This window comes from Panthera leo, chromosome A3 (assembly GCF_018350215.1).
Source record: "Panthera leo isolate Ple1 chromosome A3, P.leo_Ple1_pat1.1, whole genome shotgun sequence".
In the NCBI taxonomy this organism is placed as follows: Eukaryota; Metazoa; Chordata; class Mammalia; order Carnivora; family Felidae; genus Panthera; species Panthera leo.
This window is the reverse complement of record NC_056681.1, coordinates 900747-914623: the sequence shown is the minus strand read 5'-3', so window position 1 is coordinate 914623 and position 13877 is coordinate 900747. Positions and strand designations below refer to the sequence as shown.

The 13877-nt window shown below is 66.2% G+C and overlaps 1 protein-coding gene across 1 annotated transcript; it reads right to left on the bottom strand.

The window, feature by feature from the left end:
• Window positions 1–606: 606 nt before the first annotated feature.
• On the bottom strand, window positions 607–12996 carry CHRNA4 (cholinergic receptor nicotinic alpha 4 subunit). Its single transcript, XM_042930054.1, has 6 exons — window positions 12948–12996; window positions 12721–12872; window positions 9523–9567; window positions 9137–9246; window positions 3875–5252; window positions 607–1102 (listed from the first exon to the last, which is right to left on the bottom strand). Exons 1-6 carry the CDS (start codon window positions 12994–12996, stop codon window positions 977–979), a joined length of 1860 nt encoding a protein of 619 aa, XP_042785988.1. The 3' UTR covers window positions 607–976.
• Between the last annotated feature and the right edge of the window lie 881 nt (window positions 12997–13877).

Sequence of the window (13877 nt, the reverse complement as noted above, 5' to 3'; positions counted from 1 at the left end):
GGGATGAAAGCCAGGGCTGGGAGGCCTGTGGGGGCCCCTCACATAGGACATTTCTCTGGGACCACACTGCAGAGGGTTCCAGAGTCAGCCCGGGCAAGTTGTCCTCGGGGACCCTCACCATGGCCACCGAGCCTGTGCTTCAGAGAGGGTCTCCCAAGGGGCTGTGTACAGAGGGGACCCACAGGAGGTCAGGGAGAGCCCGGACAGGGACCCCGGACACTGGACACTGCTCCGGGACCTTCACAACTACCCGTGTCCACTGGGAGTCTGCAAATGCTTGCCCAGGACTTCCCAGGACCCCAGGAAGACACATGTCCAGAGTCCCTGGTGCGAAGGGTACCTGTGCCCATGGGGCGCCTGTCATAGCCTCCACCGCACGCTGGCCCAGAACTTGCATTATCACTAATTTACCCAGAATAAAACAAAACAAAGCATCCCTGCTTGGACCCACCCCTGGCAAATGAGATTCCAGAGTCTGCTGCCTGGCCTCTGCGGGGGCCAAGAGAGCCGGCCTGAGGACGCGGGGGGGGTGGGGGGGGCACGCAGATGCCCGGGCCTCCGTGATCCCACAGGGGTGAGGGGAATTGGGGGCTGACGGTGGCGAAAGGTCGTGGCCCTCGGGACAGTCGGGACTGCTAGCTGCTTGCTGACTGGTCGGACGCGTGTCCTGGGCAGGAAGCCAACGTGTCACCATGCTCCAGATAAACTTTAATAAGACATAGGCGGTGACCCGCCCTCCAGACAAGAACAGGCATTTCCTAGCCGTCCTTTCCAGCCCGGCCGCCCCCCAGGCAGGTCTCAGCAGGACCGAGCCAGCACCGGCTCCCCTGGGGTGCAGTGACCCTTTCCAAGGCTGTCTCACAGTAGGCAGAAAACAGGGGGACAATCTGGCAAATGCTGTGACCCCACGCAGTTGAGGAACCCCTAGGACGGCCAGGCACAGACCTGGGGCTGCGGGCGCCTGGACCCCGTCCTGCTAGATCATGCCGGCCAGCCAGGGGGGCAGGAAGAGACCCGCGGTCCCCAGAAGGCAGACGAGGACGAACACCCACAGGAAGATGCGGTCGATGACCATGGCCACGTACTTCCAGTCCTCCTTTACCTGCAAACACAGACGCGTGTGGTCACTCCCAGCCCACCGCCCTCAGGCCTCCAGGCGGCGAAAACCTTCTAGAACCTGGTACTTTTCCTGGCAGGATCTCCATTTCCCCTCCTGGACACCCAGGTAATCAGGGTGACCGCCTGCTGAGCTGAGCAGGAGGGGCTCAGAGACGCATCCTGCAGGCCGGGCCTGGGGTTTGGTGCTCTGGCCCACCTGACTTCACCTGCCTGGCCAGAAGCCCCAGGGCCAGGGAGGTGGAGAGCCTCTGGGACCCCAGCAGCCACGCTACTTTCCGGTGACGTTTGCTCTCACCTCACCAAAGCTGGGACGGACGACACCATGGAGAGCATCAGGTGCGCCCCCATTTTGCAGATGGGGAAAGTGAGGCCCAGAGGGGGGATGCCCACATGCCTCGGCTATTCAGGGCCAGGGCCGGGAGCACCCTGGGGGCCTCCCCCGCAGTGGACCACGTCCAGAAGGCGACGGCCGAGGCCCAGCTGCCCTGCACTCCCGCCCACCCTGTTCCAAGGGGCGGTGCTCACAGGCCAGCTGCCCTCCTGAGTCAACGGGGTCTCTTAGCTCTGTCTCTAAGGTCCCTGGGCGGGAGTGGGGGGGACAAGCAAACGGCAGACCAGGGCACTGCGGGGAGGCTCGGAGTGGGGCACGGCAGCAGGAGCGGAGGGCTCCTCAGAGGCGGTGAGGATGCCCTGGCTTGAGGGGAGGTCCCGGACACGGAGGCCAGAGGGCACATCACCTGCGGCCATTCACCTTTAGAAAGGAGGCAGTGCTGTCCACGCACAGGTGGGGACCCCGAGGCACAGAGGGCAGCCCAGGGCAGAGGCTCCGAGAGGCACAAGCGGTGGCGGGCTGGGCGGGTGGGCAGCCTGGGCAGGGGTGGGCTCAGCCCTCGTTCTGGGGTGTGGAGGGTACAGAGGGCCCTTCACTGCCATTTTCTGCTCTGTTTTCTCAAGTCATCAGAGACATCCTGAGGGTTTCAAAGCAAACCGAAGCCGGAGGGCAAGCAAGGCCACTTATAAATAAGAAGTCCATCCGGGACCCTCCGTTCCAGGGAGGCTGAGACACACACACACCTCCGCTTTGTCTTTGATCCCCACGCACCCGTCCCCCATCCTGCGGATGAAAGGCCCTCGCGGACAAAGCCGCCCAGAGCGTCCAAGGCCCGTCCTCGTCAAGGCAGCCTGGCGATGCTCCCAAACCAGAACCAGGTCGTGGCGGCCAGACCCGCGATGCGGATAAAGGACGGGCCAGGCCCCCTCCAGACAGGCACCGCCAGCCGCTGGGCTCCCTGAGGATTCTGGTTCCACTTCTAATGGCATCAGTCCCTCCTCAGCACTGCTCGGACCCCCCAGCTGTGCTCCCACCCCCAGCTCGGACCCCAGCTCGGACCCCCAGCAGTGCTCAGACCCCCAGCAGTGCTCCCACCCCCAGCTGTGCTCGGACCCCCACATCGAGTTAGGGAACCATCTGTTCTTTAAGAGCTGGCAGCAAAATGGGGTCCAGGGCAGAAACTTCTGGAAACCTCCAGAACAGCTTCACAGCCTCTTGAGGTTCAGCAGGGTACCTGGGAAACTGGGATGTGCTGTGCAGGCAGCACCCCTGATCCTCTCCAGGGCTCACTCAGCCATGGGGCACATGGTCCTGGGGCCACACGTGTCCCATAAACAATCAGGGGCCATTACCCAAGGTGCAGGCAGGGACAGCAGCATCCCCATCACGGCAGCAGCAGCACCGGCGGGCAGGACACAGTTGACAAGGGCAAGGTCAATGCAGCAGGGCAGAGGTCAGGCCCCAGGCTGACCAGCAAATAGTGGCCCAGCAGACTGACCAGGGCCGGAGACCCCTCTCACTTCCTCTGCCTGTGCTCTGACCTTGCAGATGTCCCCACCTCACTCCTGGCTACATGAGGTCCTGAGATTTCAGCCAAGTCTGAGCTGGGACGGGTGGACAAGCATCACTACAAGGAAAAAGGAACGTTCCCTAGCGGTGGGGGTCAGGCAGAGATGGCCCGTCCCTGGGCCCAGTGCCCACCAGCTGGGCGTCCCGGGCACATCCAGTAACCTCTCCTTCGTGAGCCGAGCACAACAGGTGCGTGGCAGTCCTATCTCAGCCCTAGGGGCTGACACTCGGCAGAGGGGCTGGGGACACTGTCAGGGCGCCCTCCGATCCCTGCCGGTAACTGTGCTCCTCCACAGCTGGGGTCCCGGGGTCCCCAGGTCCTCGTAGCCAGGCCAGCGATAGAGCCCCTTCGCCCACGACTCCCAGCTTGACATGTGGGGTGCTGGCCGAAGAGGCAGGGCTGTGCCCCAGACCCCAGTCCTTCCCTCTCCCTACTCCTCCTCCTCCTCCGCCCCGGGGCCCTGCCACCCCCAGCCCCTCCCCAGAAGCCCACGCCCCGCTTGGACAGGGAGGCCAGCAATAGCGCCCAGACGTCCTGGGCCTGCCTTCTGTCTGCAGGATCCCTGTGTCCTGAACGGCAAGGACGCCCCTGCGGTCCACTCTCCGCTAGACGCTCTGGGCCACCTGCCCCAGTGCCACCCCCGGGACCTCCCGCCAGCGTCAGATGCTCAGGGAATAGAGAGCAGGACAGGGTCGGGGCTCGAGGTGCCTGCATCCCAGAGCTCAGTAGCCCGGGTCTGGGCCCCGGCCTTCGGACTTTTCCCTGGCCGCTCCCTCCTCCGGAGACGAAAGAGAGGCAGAGAGCGTCTGTCCAGCCAGGGACACCTCCAGACACAGCCACGGGCAGAAACTTACCGAGAAGTCTGTGTCTTCCGCCTTCAGATGGTCTGCGATGTACTGGACGCCCTCTACGGCCCGCGTCAGCGCCGGGGACAGGGGCAGGTGCCGGGGCGCGGCTTTGGTGCCGCGGGCTTTGAGCGCGGCGTTTGGGGACGGCTCCTTCTGGCACCCGCACTTGCACGGAGAGGGCTGGTCTGGAGGCGGGAGCTCGGCCGAGCTGGCCTTCAGAAAGGCGGGGGAGCCGGCCGCTGGGCCCCCGGCCTGGGAGGCGGCATCGTCTCGGGGAACGCAGCACTGGATGCTCCGAGACCGGCATCGGACGCCGTCCTCCGCGGCTTCGGCGGGGCTGGACACGTGCTGGGCACTCAGGGACCGGGCTTTGGCGAGCCCCGGGGCCCGGGTGCCGGAGGGCGGGTGGCAGGGATCAGGCGAGGGGCAGGGGCTCCCGTTCTCAGCCTCCGAGGGCTGCGGGGCAGGGACCCGGTCCGAGGGCAGCTTGCAGGCCGCCTGGGCCTTGGCCGGCTCGTCCAGGGGGCCGCGGGAGGACGGGGAGGGCGAGGAGGGCGAGGGGCCCTGGCTCTGAGCTGCGCTCGTGAGGGTGGGCGCCCCCTCGGGCTCGGGCCAGAAGCCCGGGGCGCCGGCCATCTTGTGCATGGACTCGATGAGCCGCCTGCAGTTGTCCTTGACCACCGACGGCCGTTTCATGAAGAGCAGGCGGGGCACGACGTCCAGGAAGACCCGGCGGACCCAGGCGGGCATGGTGTGCGTGCGCGGGGAGCGGTGGTGCACGTTGAGCACGAAGACGGTGATGACGATGGACAGCGTGACGAAGATCATGGTGAAGAGCAGGTACTCGCCGATGAGCGGGATGACCAGGGAGGTGGAGGGGATGATCTCGGTGATGAGCAGCAGGAAGACGGTGAGCGAGAGCAGCACGGAGATGCACAGCGTGATCTTCTCTCCGCACTCGGACGGCAGGTAGAAGACCAGCACCGTGAGGCAGGAGATGAGCAGGCAGGGGATGATGAGGTTGATGGTGTAGAAGAGGGGCAGACGCCGGATGACGAAGGCGTAGGTGATGTCCGGGTAGACCTCGGCACAGCACTCGTACTTCCTGGTGTTGTAGGTGCCCACGGCGTCCACGATGACCCACTCCCCGCTCTCCCACAGGTCCAGCTGGTCCACGCGGCTGTGCATGTTCACCAGGTCGATCTTGGCCTTGTCGTAGGTCCAGGACCCGAACTTCATGGTGCAGTTCTGCTGGTCGAAGGGGAAGAAGGTGACGTCGATGCTGCAGGAGCTCTTGTAGATGGCCGGGGGCGTCCACTGGACCCGCCCGTCGTGGAAGAGGTGGGCCTTGGTCAGGTGGGTGACCGCAAAGTCCCCGTCCGCGCTGCGCAGGAAGAGAGGGGCGTGAGACCCCCCGGCACCGCTCCCGGCTCACGGGCGCGCCCCCCCCCCCCCCCCCCGCCGAGGGCGGGGCGGGGCTGGTGGCCCAGGGCGCGTCGTGGTCAGCCACCTGCCTCAGCTTATCACCCCTACCCTGAGGGGACACGCGGCTTGACGGTGACACTGTGGGGGGGAGAGGCAGGGAGGAGGCCCTGCGCCGGGGCAGGGGCGGGGGGCCTGGCAGCCGGTCCGTTTCTGTCCTGGAGCCAGGAACTAGTCTGGGCCAGGGCCCGCGGGCAGCCTAAAGGGGGTCCCTGTAAGGGTCCGAGGTCGGGGAGCTCCCGTCCCCGGTGTGAGGGCGAGGGAGGCCCTCCCCACAGCCCAGGGCAGAGGGCAAAGGGCACGGCTCCTCAGAGGGTCCTGGCCCCCACCCACACCCCGTGCACATGACGGCACGGACGTGAAAATGGCTGCGGGCACCAGGCCACAGAACTCCACAGGGTCTCGGGGGACTGGGCCTGGTCCCCTGTAGGTCACCTAGGGGGTTGGGCCAAGTGGGGCGGGGGCCTGTCTGGTCACCGTCTCCTGCCCCAGACCAGGCGTGCCTGCACCACTGGGCACTTTGCTACTCTCTCTCTGTTACCCCCACAACTCACAGGTGAGGTTACTCCCCTCCTGCACAGGCGAGGACCCCAGGCCACATGAGCAGGAGACGACAGGGCCAGGCCCTGGCCATCTGCCCTCTTGCCTCGCCCTTGGCCGGGGGCGGGTGTTGGCTCCTGTCCACAGGCCGAGTGGGCACAGAACAGGGCCGGGGGGGATACTGTCTGTGACCCCAGGCTTCCCAGACAGCAGCGTCTGCTTCACTGTCTCCACAAGTGTGCCTGGCGAGTGTGGAGTGGGGCCCAGGAACCTCATCGGCTCCTGGAGTCGGCACTGCTCTCCTCTGTGGCTGGAAGCCCCTGGTTGCCAGCAGCGTCCCCGGCCAGTGTCACCACTCTCCTGGCCTCAGTCTCCCCGAGGCGTGGTGGCCACGAGCAGGTGGAGACAGCGGCAGCCCCAGGCTTGGCTCTGAAGGGCTGGCAGGGAACCTCCCCACGGCCCCACGGAGCCCCAAGGACAGTGGCTCGAAGACCGTGGAGGTGGGGGTTCACCACAACCTGCTGGCACAGCAGCTCAGCCGGAGAAGCTGCCAGCAGACCCCAGACCCTCGACACCAGCTGCTTAGCCCCGGGTGTGGGTCAGGCGCCCACCAAGGGCTCAGAGCCCAGCCTTCCGTGCCGGCCCACACCCCTGCTTCCCACACCCACCGCGGGTGCACTCAGCCCGGGCCCAGAAGCCCGCAGCCCCAGTGAACACCTCCCCGTCCCCCGCCTCCAGCTCAGAGACCCACCCATGCTCTCAGCGGGCGCCAACCCGATCCCATGACCTCCGTGACCCTTCCTAGCTGACGTCTAGGTCGGTGGCAGATGGAGACCCACAACTGCATCCCCACGAAGAGGGGCAGGGCTTTCCACTGGGGGCCGCTGGACGCTGGCCTGGGGCTGAGGCTCTCTCCCCGGCAGGATGACGCAAGACTGTCCTCCCTCGGCAACATCCCTCCAAACCCAAAGCCTTGCCCCTCTGAGGCACAAAGCAAATGAACCAGCGCCACTCAGCAAACATTCTGCACGGAGATCAGAGGCTCCAGTCGGTGGCGTGAGCCCGGCAGCCCTGATCCTCCAGGCAGGGCAGGGAATGTTCCAGAAGTTCACGGAAAGCAACCCCAGGAACCGGGAATCTGCACCCAGGCCTCTGGGTTTTGATGCCCACAGACAGGATCAGAGTTTTCTCCTGGGACACAGCTCGCTGGCCCCTGCGGCCACGCCCCCACGTGCCCCCAGCCGCAAAGCCCCCGTCTCCTGGCCCGGCCCAGCCCCGGCTCAGATCCCCGAGACGCCTCCCAGGAGGCCGTGCTCGTCTGGACCTGTGGCCTGGGCCTGCGGGTGGACATGCTCCCTGATGTGCAGCAGCCTGGCCGTGTCTTGAGGAAGCAGAGGCTCTCAGAAGGCGGCCCGGAGGGTCCAACGTCTTCCCGGCCCGGCCCCGAGGCCCCGGCAGTGCAGGGGCGAGGCCCGGTGCCAGGGGTGTCTGGTTCCACGGCAGGCGTCCAGCAGGGCTGTGCCTCCGGGGAGCCGAGGGGCGTGGACGTCGGGACTGGACGGGCAGAGCCCGAGCACGTTCTACGGCAGAGCAGGGGCGCCGTCCCAGCCTGTCCGGGCCCCCCGCTCCAGGCCCCGCGAACCCCCATCCGTGTGGTGCTGCGTGTAAGAGGCCTTGCGAGACACTCTGCCCCCAAGGGCATGGAGAAGCCCCCAAGTGGACAGACAGCACGGTCTCCAACCGAGGGGATTCCCCAAAGCTACCAGAAAGCTGCCCCCCCTCTTTCCCCTCTCCCAGTAGCCCAGGGCGACCACCCGGCCACACTCAAGTGGACAGCAGCCTGGTCAGCGGCCTCCCGTTGCCCCTGGAAACGAGCCCTCCTGGTGGCCATGGCTTGGACACCATCGGCCACCGGCTCCGGGACCCTTCCTCGTCCACCACCGCAGCCCTGCGCAGACAAAGCCTCTGTGCCGACCACAGCCTCACAGAGAAGCTGGGGGTCCACCCGCTACCTCCCCCAGGGACCCGGAAGGAGGAGAAACAAGGAGGGACTTTGAGTGCAGCCCCATCCTGGGCTGCAGTCCCGGGGGGTCTGTACAGATCCCAGAGCTGCTTCTCAGCCAGCACGTCCTGCCCAGGGAGGCTCTGGTGTCACCACAGCATGAAGGCTCCCCTGGGGGCCCAGGGCGCTGACACTGGTGCGCATCCTCTGAATCCGCCACTCAGACGGTGTGGTGCTAGGTCCTGGGGTGAGGGGTGTGGGGAGCAGACCGGGGACCCCGGGAGGGCTGGGGTGGCGGCAGGGGCTGGTCGCAGAGAGCAGAGGACCGTGCCCTGCGGAGAGAGCCTTCCCCTCACGGAGCTGACCCCCTCTAATGCATCTCGGAGAACCCTCCAGCTCTCCCGCTGTTATTACTGGAATCAATTAAGTTGGAAAAGGAGCCCAATCGTTCTTAATCAAATAGCAACGTTTTATAGGTCAGGCCCATTGCCCGGGGGCCCGGGAGGGGCTTTGTACCACAGCCCACTGGGGTCTGGCAGTGGGGAGGGCAGGGGTCCGGAGGGAGCTAAGTGCTGCCATTGCTTTGTTCGTAATTGTAACTGCTGTGGGAGCTGCTGCCCCGGCCTGAGCCGAACAAACAGCCCAGCTGTGACCCAGCAGTGACACGGGGACAGAGGAGGACGTCGTCCGGCTGCCCCGGGCTCAGGATCCCCCAGCAAGGGTCCCGGGAAAGGATGAGTTGGAGCCCACCCCCTGCCACGGCCGTGCCTGGAAAGCACCGGCTTCCTGGCACAGAACAGCCACATCCAAGAACAGATTCGGGGAGGCGTCCGGGGGGCACTCGCTCAGCAGCGTGAAGGTGCCGGTGCTGGGAAGGCTGACCGCACAGGTGGACTGGGGACACCGAGCTGGGCCGGGCGGCTGTGTGCGTGGCAAGGGACCACCTGCCCGGCTGCGGACAGTGAGTGCGGCCGGCAGGGGGGCAGCTCTGGGGCCTGCAGTCGCCCCGGGGCAGGACTGGGGCGGTGGGGGGGGGGGGGGGCTGGTCCAGGCAGGGACAGAGCCCCCAGGGCCCTTGTCTCCTGCTTTGCTCACCCCCCTTCCCTTCCAGAGGCCTCAGCCCTGGCTCCCGACAGCGGGGCCCACACAGGCCACCACCTCTTGCTCGCGCCTGGATGGCCTGGATCACTGGCACCCGGACGCAGGTACCTGCACCCCTGCCCGCCGACCTCCCAGGGGCTCACTTGTTGTAAAGGACGATGTCCGGCCGCCAGATGAGCTCGGAGGGAATGCGAATGGAGGTGACGTTCTCGTAGTCGGCAGGGTCCCAGCGCAGCTTGTAGTCATGCCATTCCTGGGGGCAGGGGGAGGTGGGGGGGAAGCCACGCTGTGAGGGGGAGGGCGGTGGGGGAGAGGTGTGGGGGAGGGGGAGAGGGAAAGAGGAGAGGAGGGGGAAGGGGAGAGGGAAAGAGGAGGGGAGAGGGAGGGGGAGAGGGAAAGAGGAGGGGAGGGGGAAGGGGAGAGGGAAAGAGGAGGGGAGGGGGGGGAGGGAAAGAGGAGGGGAGGAGGGAGAGGCAGGGAGGGGTGTGGGGGGGGGGAACCAGGGGTGGAGGGGGCCGCACTCGCTCACCTGCTTCACCCACACGTTAGTCGTCATCATCTGGTTCTTCTCATCCTGGGACACAGAGAAGGGCCATTGTTGTAACTCCCTTGGGTGACTGGAGCCTCCCTGTCTCTCTCTCCATCTCCCTCCCCCTTCCTCCTTCTCTCTCTACTCCCCCTCTCCCCCTCACCCCCCACTCTCTGGACCCTGAGTATTTTCCTCACCCACAAAGACAGGCCTGTGCTGAACACGGGAAGCAGGCGACCTCAGAAGGAGTGAGTGCCCCGTCCCTGGAGGCAACCAAGCCCAGGATGGTCAGCCCGAGGGGATTTCGAATGTGGGGACAAGGACCCTGAACCCTCCCAGAAGGAGAGTGGGGACAGGGCTTGCCTGACTTCTCAGGCGGCCAGGGCCTGGCGCTCCCCCAGCCACGCAGACGTGTGACATGGCAAGTGTGATGGCTCCCAGGCTGCTGCTGGAGGACAGCCGCCCTCCGGGGGCCCTGCCAATGTGCTCCACCCTCCCAGCTGCTCAAGACCGCCCTTGGGCAGGTGTGTCCTAGGTGACCAGGCGCCTGTGCCTCCGGCCGACCGTCATTAAAGCAAGCTGGGTTCGCACAGGCCCTGCGCTCACCAGGCTGGCCCCTCGACAAACTTGCCCTGTAGCACCAGAGCCTCAGCCCCTTGAGGACAGGTAAGGGGCTGGAACAGGGGAGGTGGGAGCGGGAGGCCCGGCCGGTTCCCTCTCGAGGTCACAGTGCGCTCACCTGTCCAGGTGAGGAGGCTGGACCACACACCCTGAGAAGTCCCGTGGCCCCCGCCCTGCACTGCCCTCACCCCCCCCTTATTCCCTACTGGCGAATGGGGAGGGGCCATCTGCCACGTTTCTGCTGGGGAGCACCGTCCTCTGGGCCGTCAGACCCCAACACGTGATGGAGCGCAGCAGGGACGGGGGTCCGTGCAGCACACGGGGGTCTGCGACGGGAAGTCCCGGGGCCTCACACTGAGTCCTGTGGCACTGATGCCGCCTCTGTGGGCCACAGCACATCCCAGCCCCCATGGGTCACACCTAGGAGGGGGCTGGCCCCAGGTGGGCCCTTTGCCCAAGGTCCGGGGAGGACCCCCTCAGAGTGCACGTTGCCCACAGGGTCCCGAGGGCAGGGGGCCAGGCGGAGAGGCACAGGGTGCCGGGGGCAGTGTCTGAGCAAGGCTCTCTGCACCCAGCGATGGCCTGACATCCCCCCCCGCCCCACAACCTCCTGTGCCAGGAACACACAGGCCAGTGGGAAAGACCGCTGAAACCAAAGAAATCTGAAGGATCACCAAACCAGAACGGTGTCCGGTGCCCGGACGAGGGTCAGGGTGGGCTCTTGTCCCCAAAGGCTCAGGCCTGGGCCCCTGTCCACCTGCCTCTCCGGGGGACAAGCTTCCAGCCGGCTAGTTCAGGGAGAGGGGACCGTGTCCCTTGCCGCCCCCAGGCACTGCCCTTGATCCTGCTCTCCCCCAGACCCACCCGGGGCAGGCCACCCAGCCGCCTGAGCAGGGCTGTCCCCCCCCATCCAAGTGTGACCCGAGCGGGCCCTGGAGCCGGTGTTGGGCACAATGTCCAATGACCTCGGTAGCACGGTCCTGCCCGGTGCTGCCTGGCCCATCACGCCCCTGCCTGGCCCCAGTCCTGCCCTGCCTTCCGGCGGACAGCCTGCCCCTGCTGTACCCCGTCCAACCCACCACCCGACCTCCCCAGGCTCAGGACGAGCTTCAAGGTGACAGGGCCCGGCCTCCTTCCTCACCAGGGACTCCTCGGCTCTCCTGCAGGTGTGAGCCCACACACAGGAGCACGCCCTGCCCAGACACAGCCCTGCAGCCAATGCATGAGCCCTGCAGGGGCTGGGCAGAGAGGGGCCCAGACGTGTGCCACCGGGCCGCTCATCAGCACGCGCGTGTGCAGGCGTGCCCCGGGCCGGCTCTGGTGCACACAGAGGAGCCTGGGGGCTCCTCTCATCCTGCCAGGCACGTCCCTCACCAGGACTGGAGCCGATGTGCCCCAGGCCTCGGGCTCTTCCGGGCACTGGGAGCCGAGGCTCTGTGGTGCCCCGAGGAACCCAGGTAGACGGTCCGGCTCGGAACTTGAAGCGGCGGGCAGCCAAGGGCCGCCTCTGCCCACGTTTGGGGACCTCCGCGGGCTCACCAGCCCAGCGCCTCAGCCAGGAGCACTTTGCAGGCGTAGTTTGAGGTCTGGCTCCAGGAGGCCGGAAGCCTCGAGTCTGGACACCGCTGAGGACAGGTAGACTGACCGGGTCTCCCTACCCACAGGGCCCGCACGCAGCCCTTTCTGTCCCCCCTTCCCAAAGCCTCTCAGACGCTGCCCAGGAAGCCGGACAGGCTGCCTTTCTACGTCGCAGGAGAAAAGACCGGTGGCCACTGGATACACACGGCACCAGTCTGGGATCAGGAGGCCTGGGGCCCCCTCGTGGTGAGCGAGCCAAGCTCCCCGAGGCCCCCTCCCGGCCGGGCTGGAGCCTCCCCTCCCAGGCACTTGGGCCCCCACCCCCGTGAACACACTACCCAGTCAGATCTCCCCCACAGGATGGGCCCCGACCCCAAATGGATGCCCCTGCCCTTCCAGAGCTGTGACCATTTGGAGACCGGACCCCCAGCTCCCCCTCCGCCCCAGCAGCCTCCTCGGTCCCTAACCAGGAAGATAAATGCACCCAAACCTGTCCGAGCCTTGCTGGGACACCGTATTCCAGACCAGTGGGTAGCGGGGCTCTCCTAGACCAGGGGGCACAAGGGTCGCGTCTCAAGCTCCCGGCCCCTCAACTCACAAAACCTCCTGCAGCCTCACCACTCGCAGCCGGGGCACGTGCCCCCACCCCCCAGAGGCGCGTTCTGCCCTTGGCTTCTGAAGGACATGGCCCCGGCCTGCTGCTGACACTCTGGCATTGTGGGTTCCCACGTGGGGGGCGGCGGGGAGCAAAGCTCCGGGTGGGGGTGCACAAAACCCGTCTTTCCTCTGGGCTCCCCCACAAGGGCGGGTGTGCGGGACTCTGGCGGGGCTGGACACACGCGGCCTGCACGGAGAGCAGACGGCAGCCCCCCGCCCCTCCAGGCGCCCCGGCCAGGCCGGCCTCCTCTGGGGCGCAGGGGCGCCCCTCAGGCAGAACCTCCACTGCGATGTGTGACGGCCGAGGCCCAGCGCTCCCCGCTTCCCCCCCTCGGCACCTACCACGTCAATGAGCTGTGCGATGGACAGCCCGAAGTGGACGAGAACCACGTCCGAGATGTTGGCCACGGGCCGGGACCACTTGTTGTAGCCAGCGAAGAGCTTCTTCAGCAGCCGTTCCTCTGCGTGGGCCCGGGTCTCCACGTGGCTGCTTGCTGTGGGGACAGGAGGGTGTGCAGCTCAGGGGCGGAGGATGATGGGCCCTCCGGCTGCCCGCTCCGGCCTCCCACCTGGCCCCGGCTTCCTTCCAGGTCCATCCACCTCAGGACATTTGCACATCCTGCCCTACTCCTACCCTCTGGGTAAAAGTGTAAGTTCCTCAGGGAAGCCTTTCCAGACCCCTCAAGCACCCTGCACTGTACCCCCAAAACAGACAACTGATCTGGTAAGAGCTGACTGGGGTAAGTCTCCCTGCCAGACGTGACTTCCGGAAGGAGGGGCTGCATCTCCAGCTACTAGCAGACTTCTGAAAACACAGGTGGGGATAACCACAGGATTCCAGGACACTGGGGACCCGTCCAAAGGCGGGGGGACGGACAGCCCGCTTCCTGTAGCTGCCAGCAACCCTGAGTTATCATCACCCAGACCCGGACGACCACTCCAGCACCCTGTGTTCTTGGACAGACACGCAGACTGCCTTCCATGAGTCAAGGGTGACCCACCCCCCCAACACACACTCTGCTTCCTGGGAGGGGCCACTCTGACCCAGCCCAGCCTTGCTGACCAGTCTGTGATCTGAGGACCTCTCTGTCTCTCCTGGGCGCCTGCACTGGGGTCACTGCATCATAAGGGGATTTGGGGAGGGGAACAGGATACCAGCTCACCTGTAAGTCACACACAGGATGTGAAAAGGGGGTCCACCAACATTCCTAGGTCGGTCTTTGACCAACGGGACCCTTCACTCTCAGTCCAGAGCTCCCCAGCCCCACCTTATTCTTCCTGGTCCCTTGGACCAGGAGGGTATAGCCCACCCCTCACGGGGGAGGCCAGGAGCTTCAATTCCCCGCACCAACCTATGAATAACAAGGTGGCTGCCCAGGGGGTGGGGGGAGGGGAAGGCGGAGGGGGCTGGGACTTAGGTTGTCCCACTGAGCCTGGGGGAGCAGAAAAGGTGCGGGTGGGGTGCGGTCAAGGGCGGGAGCCACCGCTCTGATCCCCCA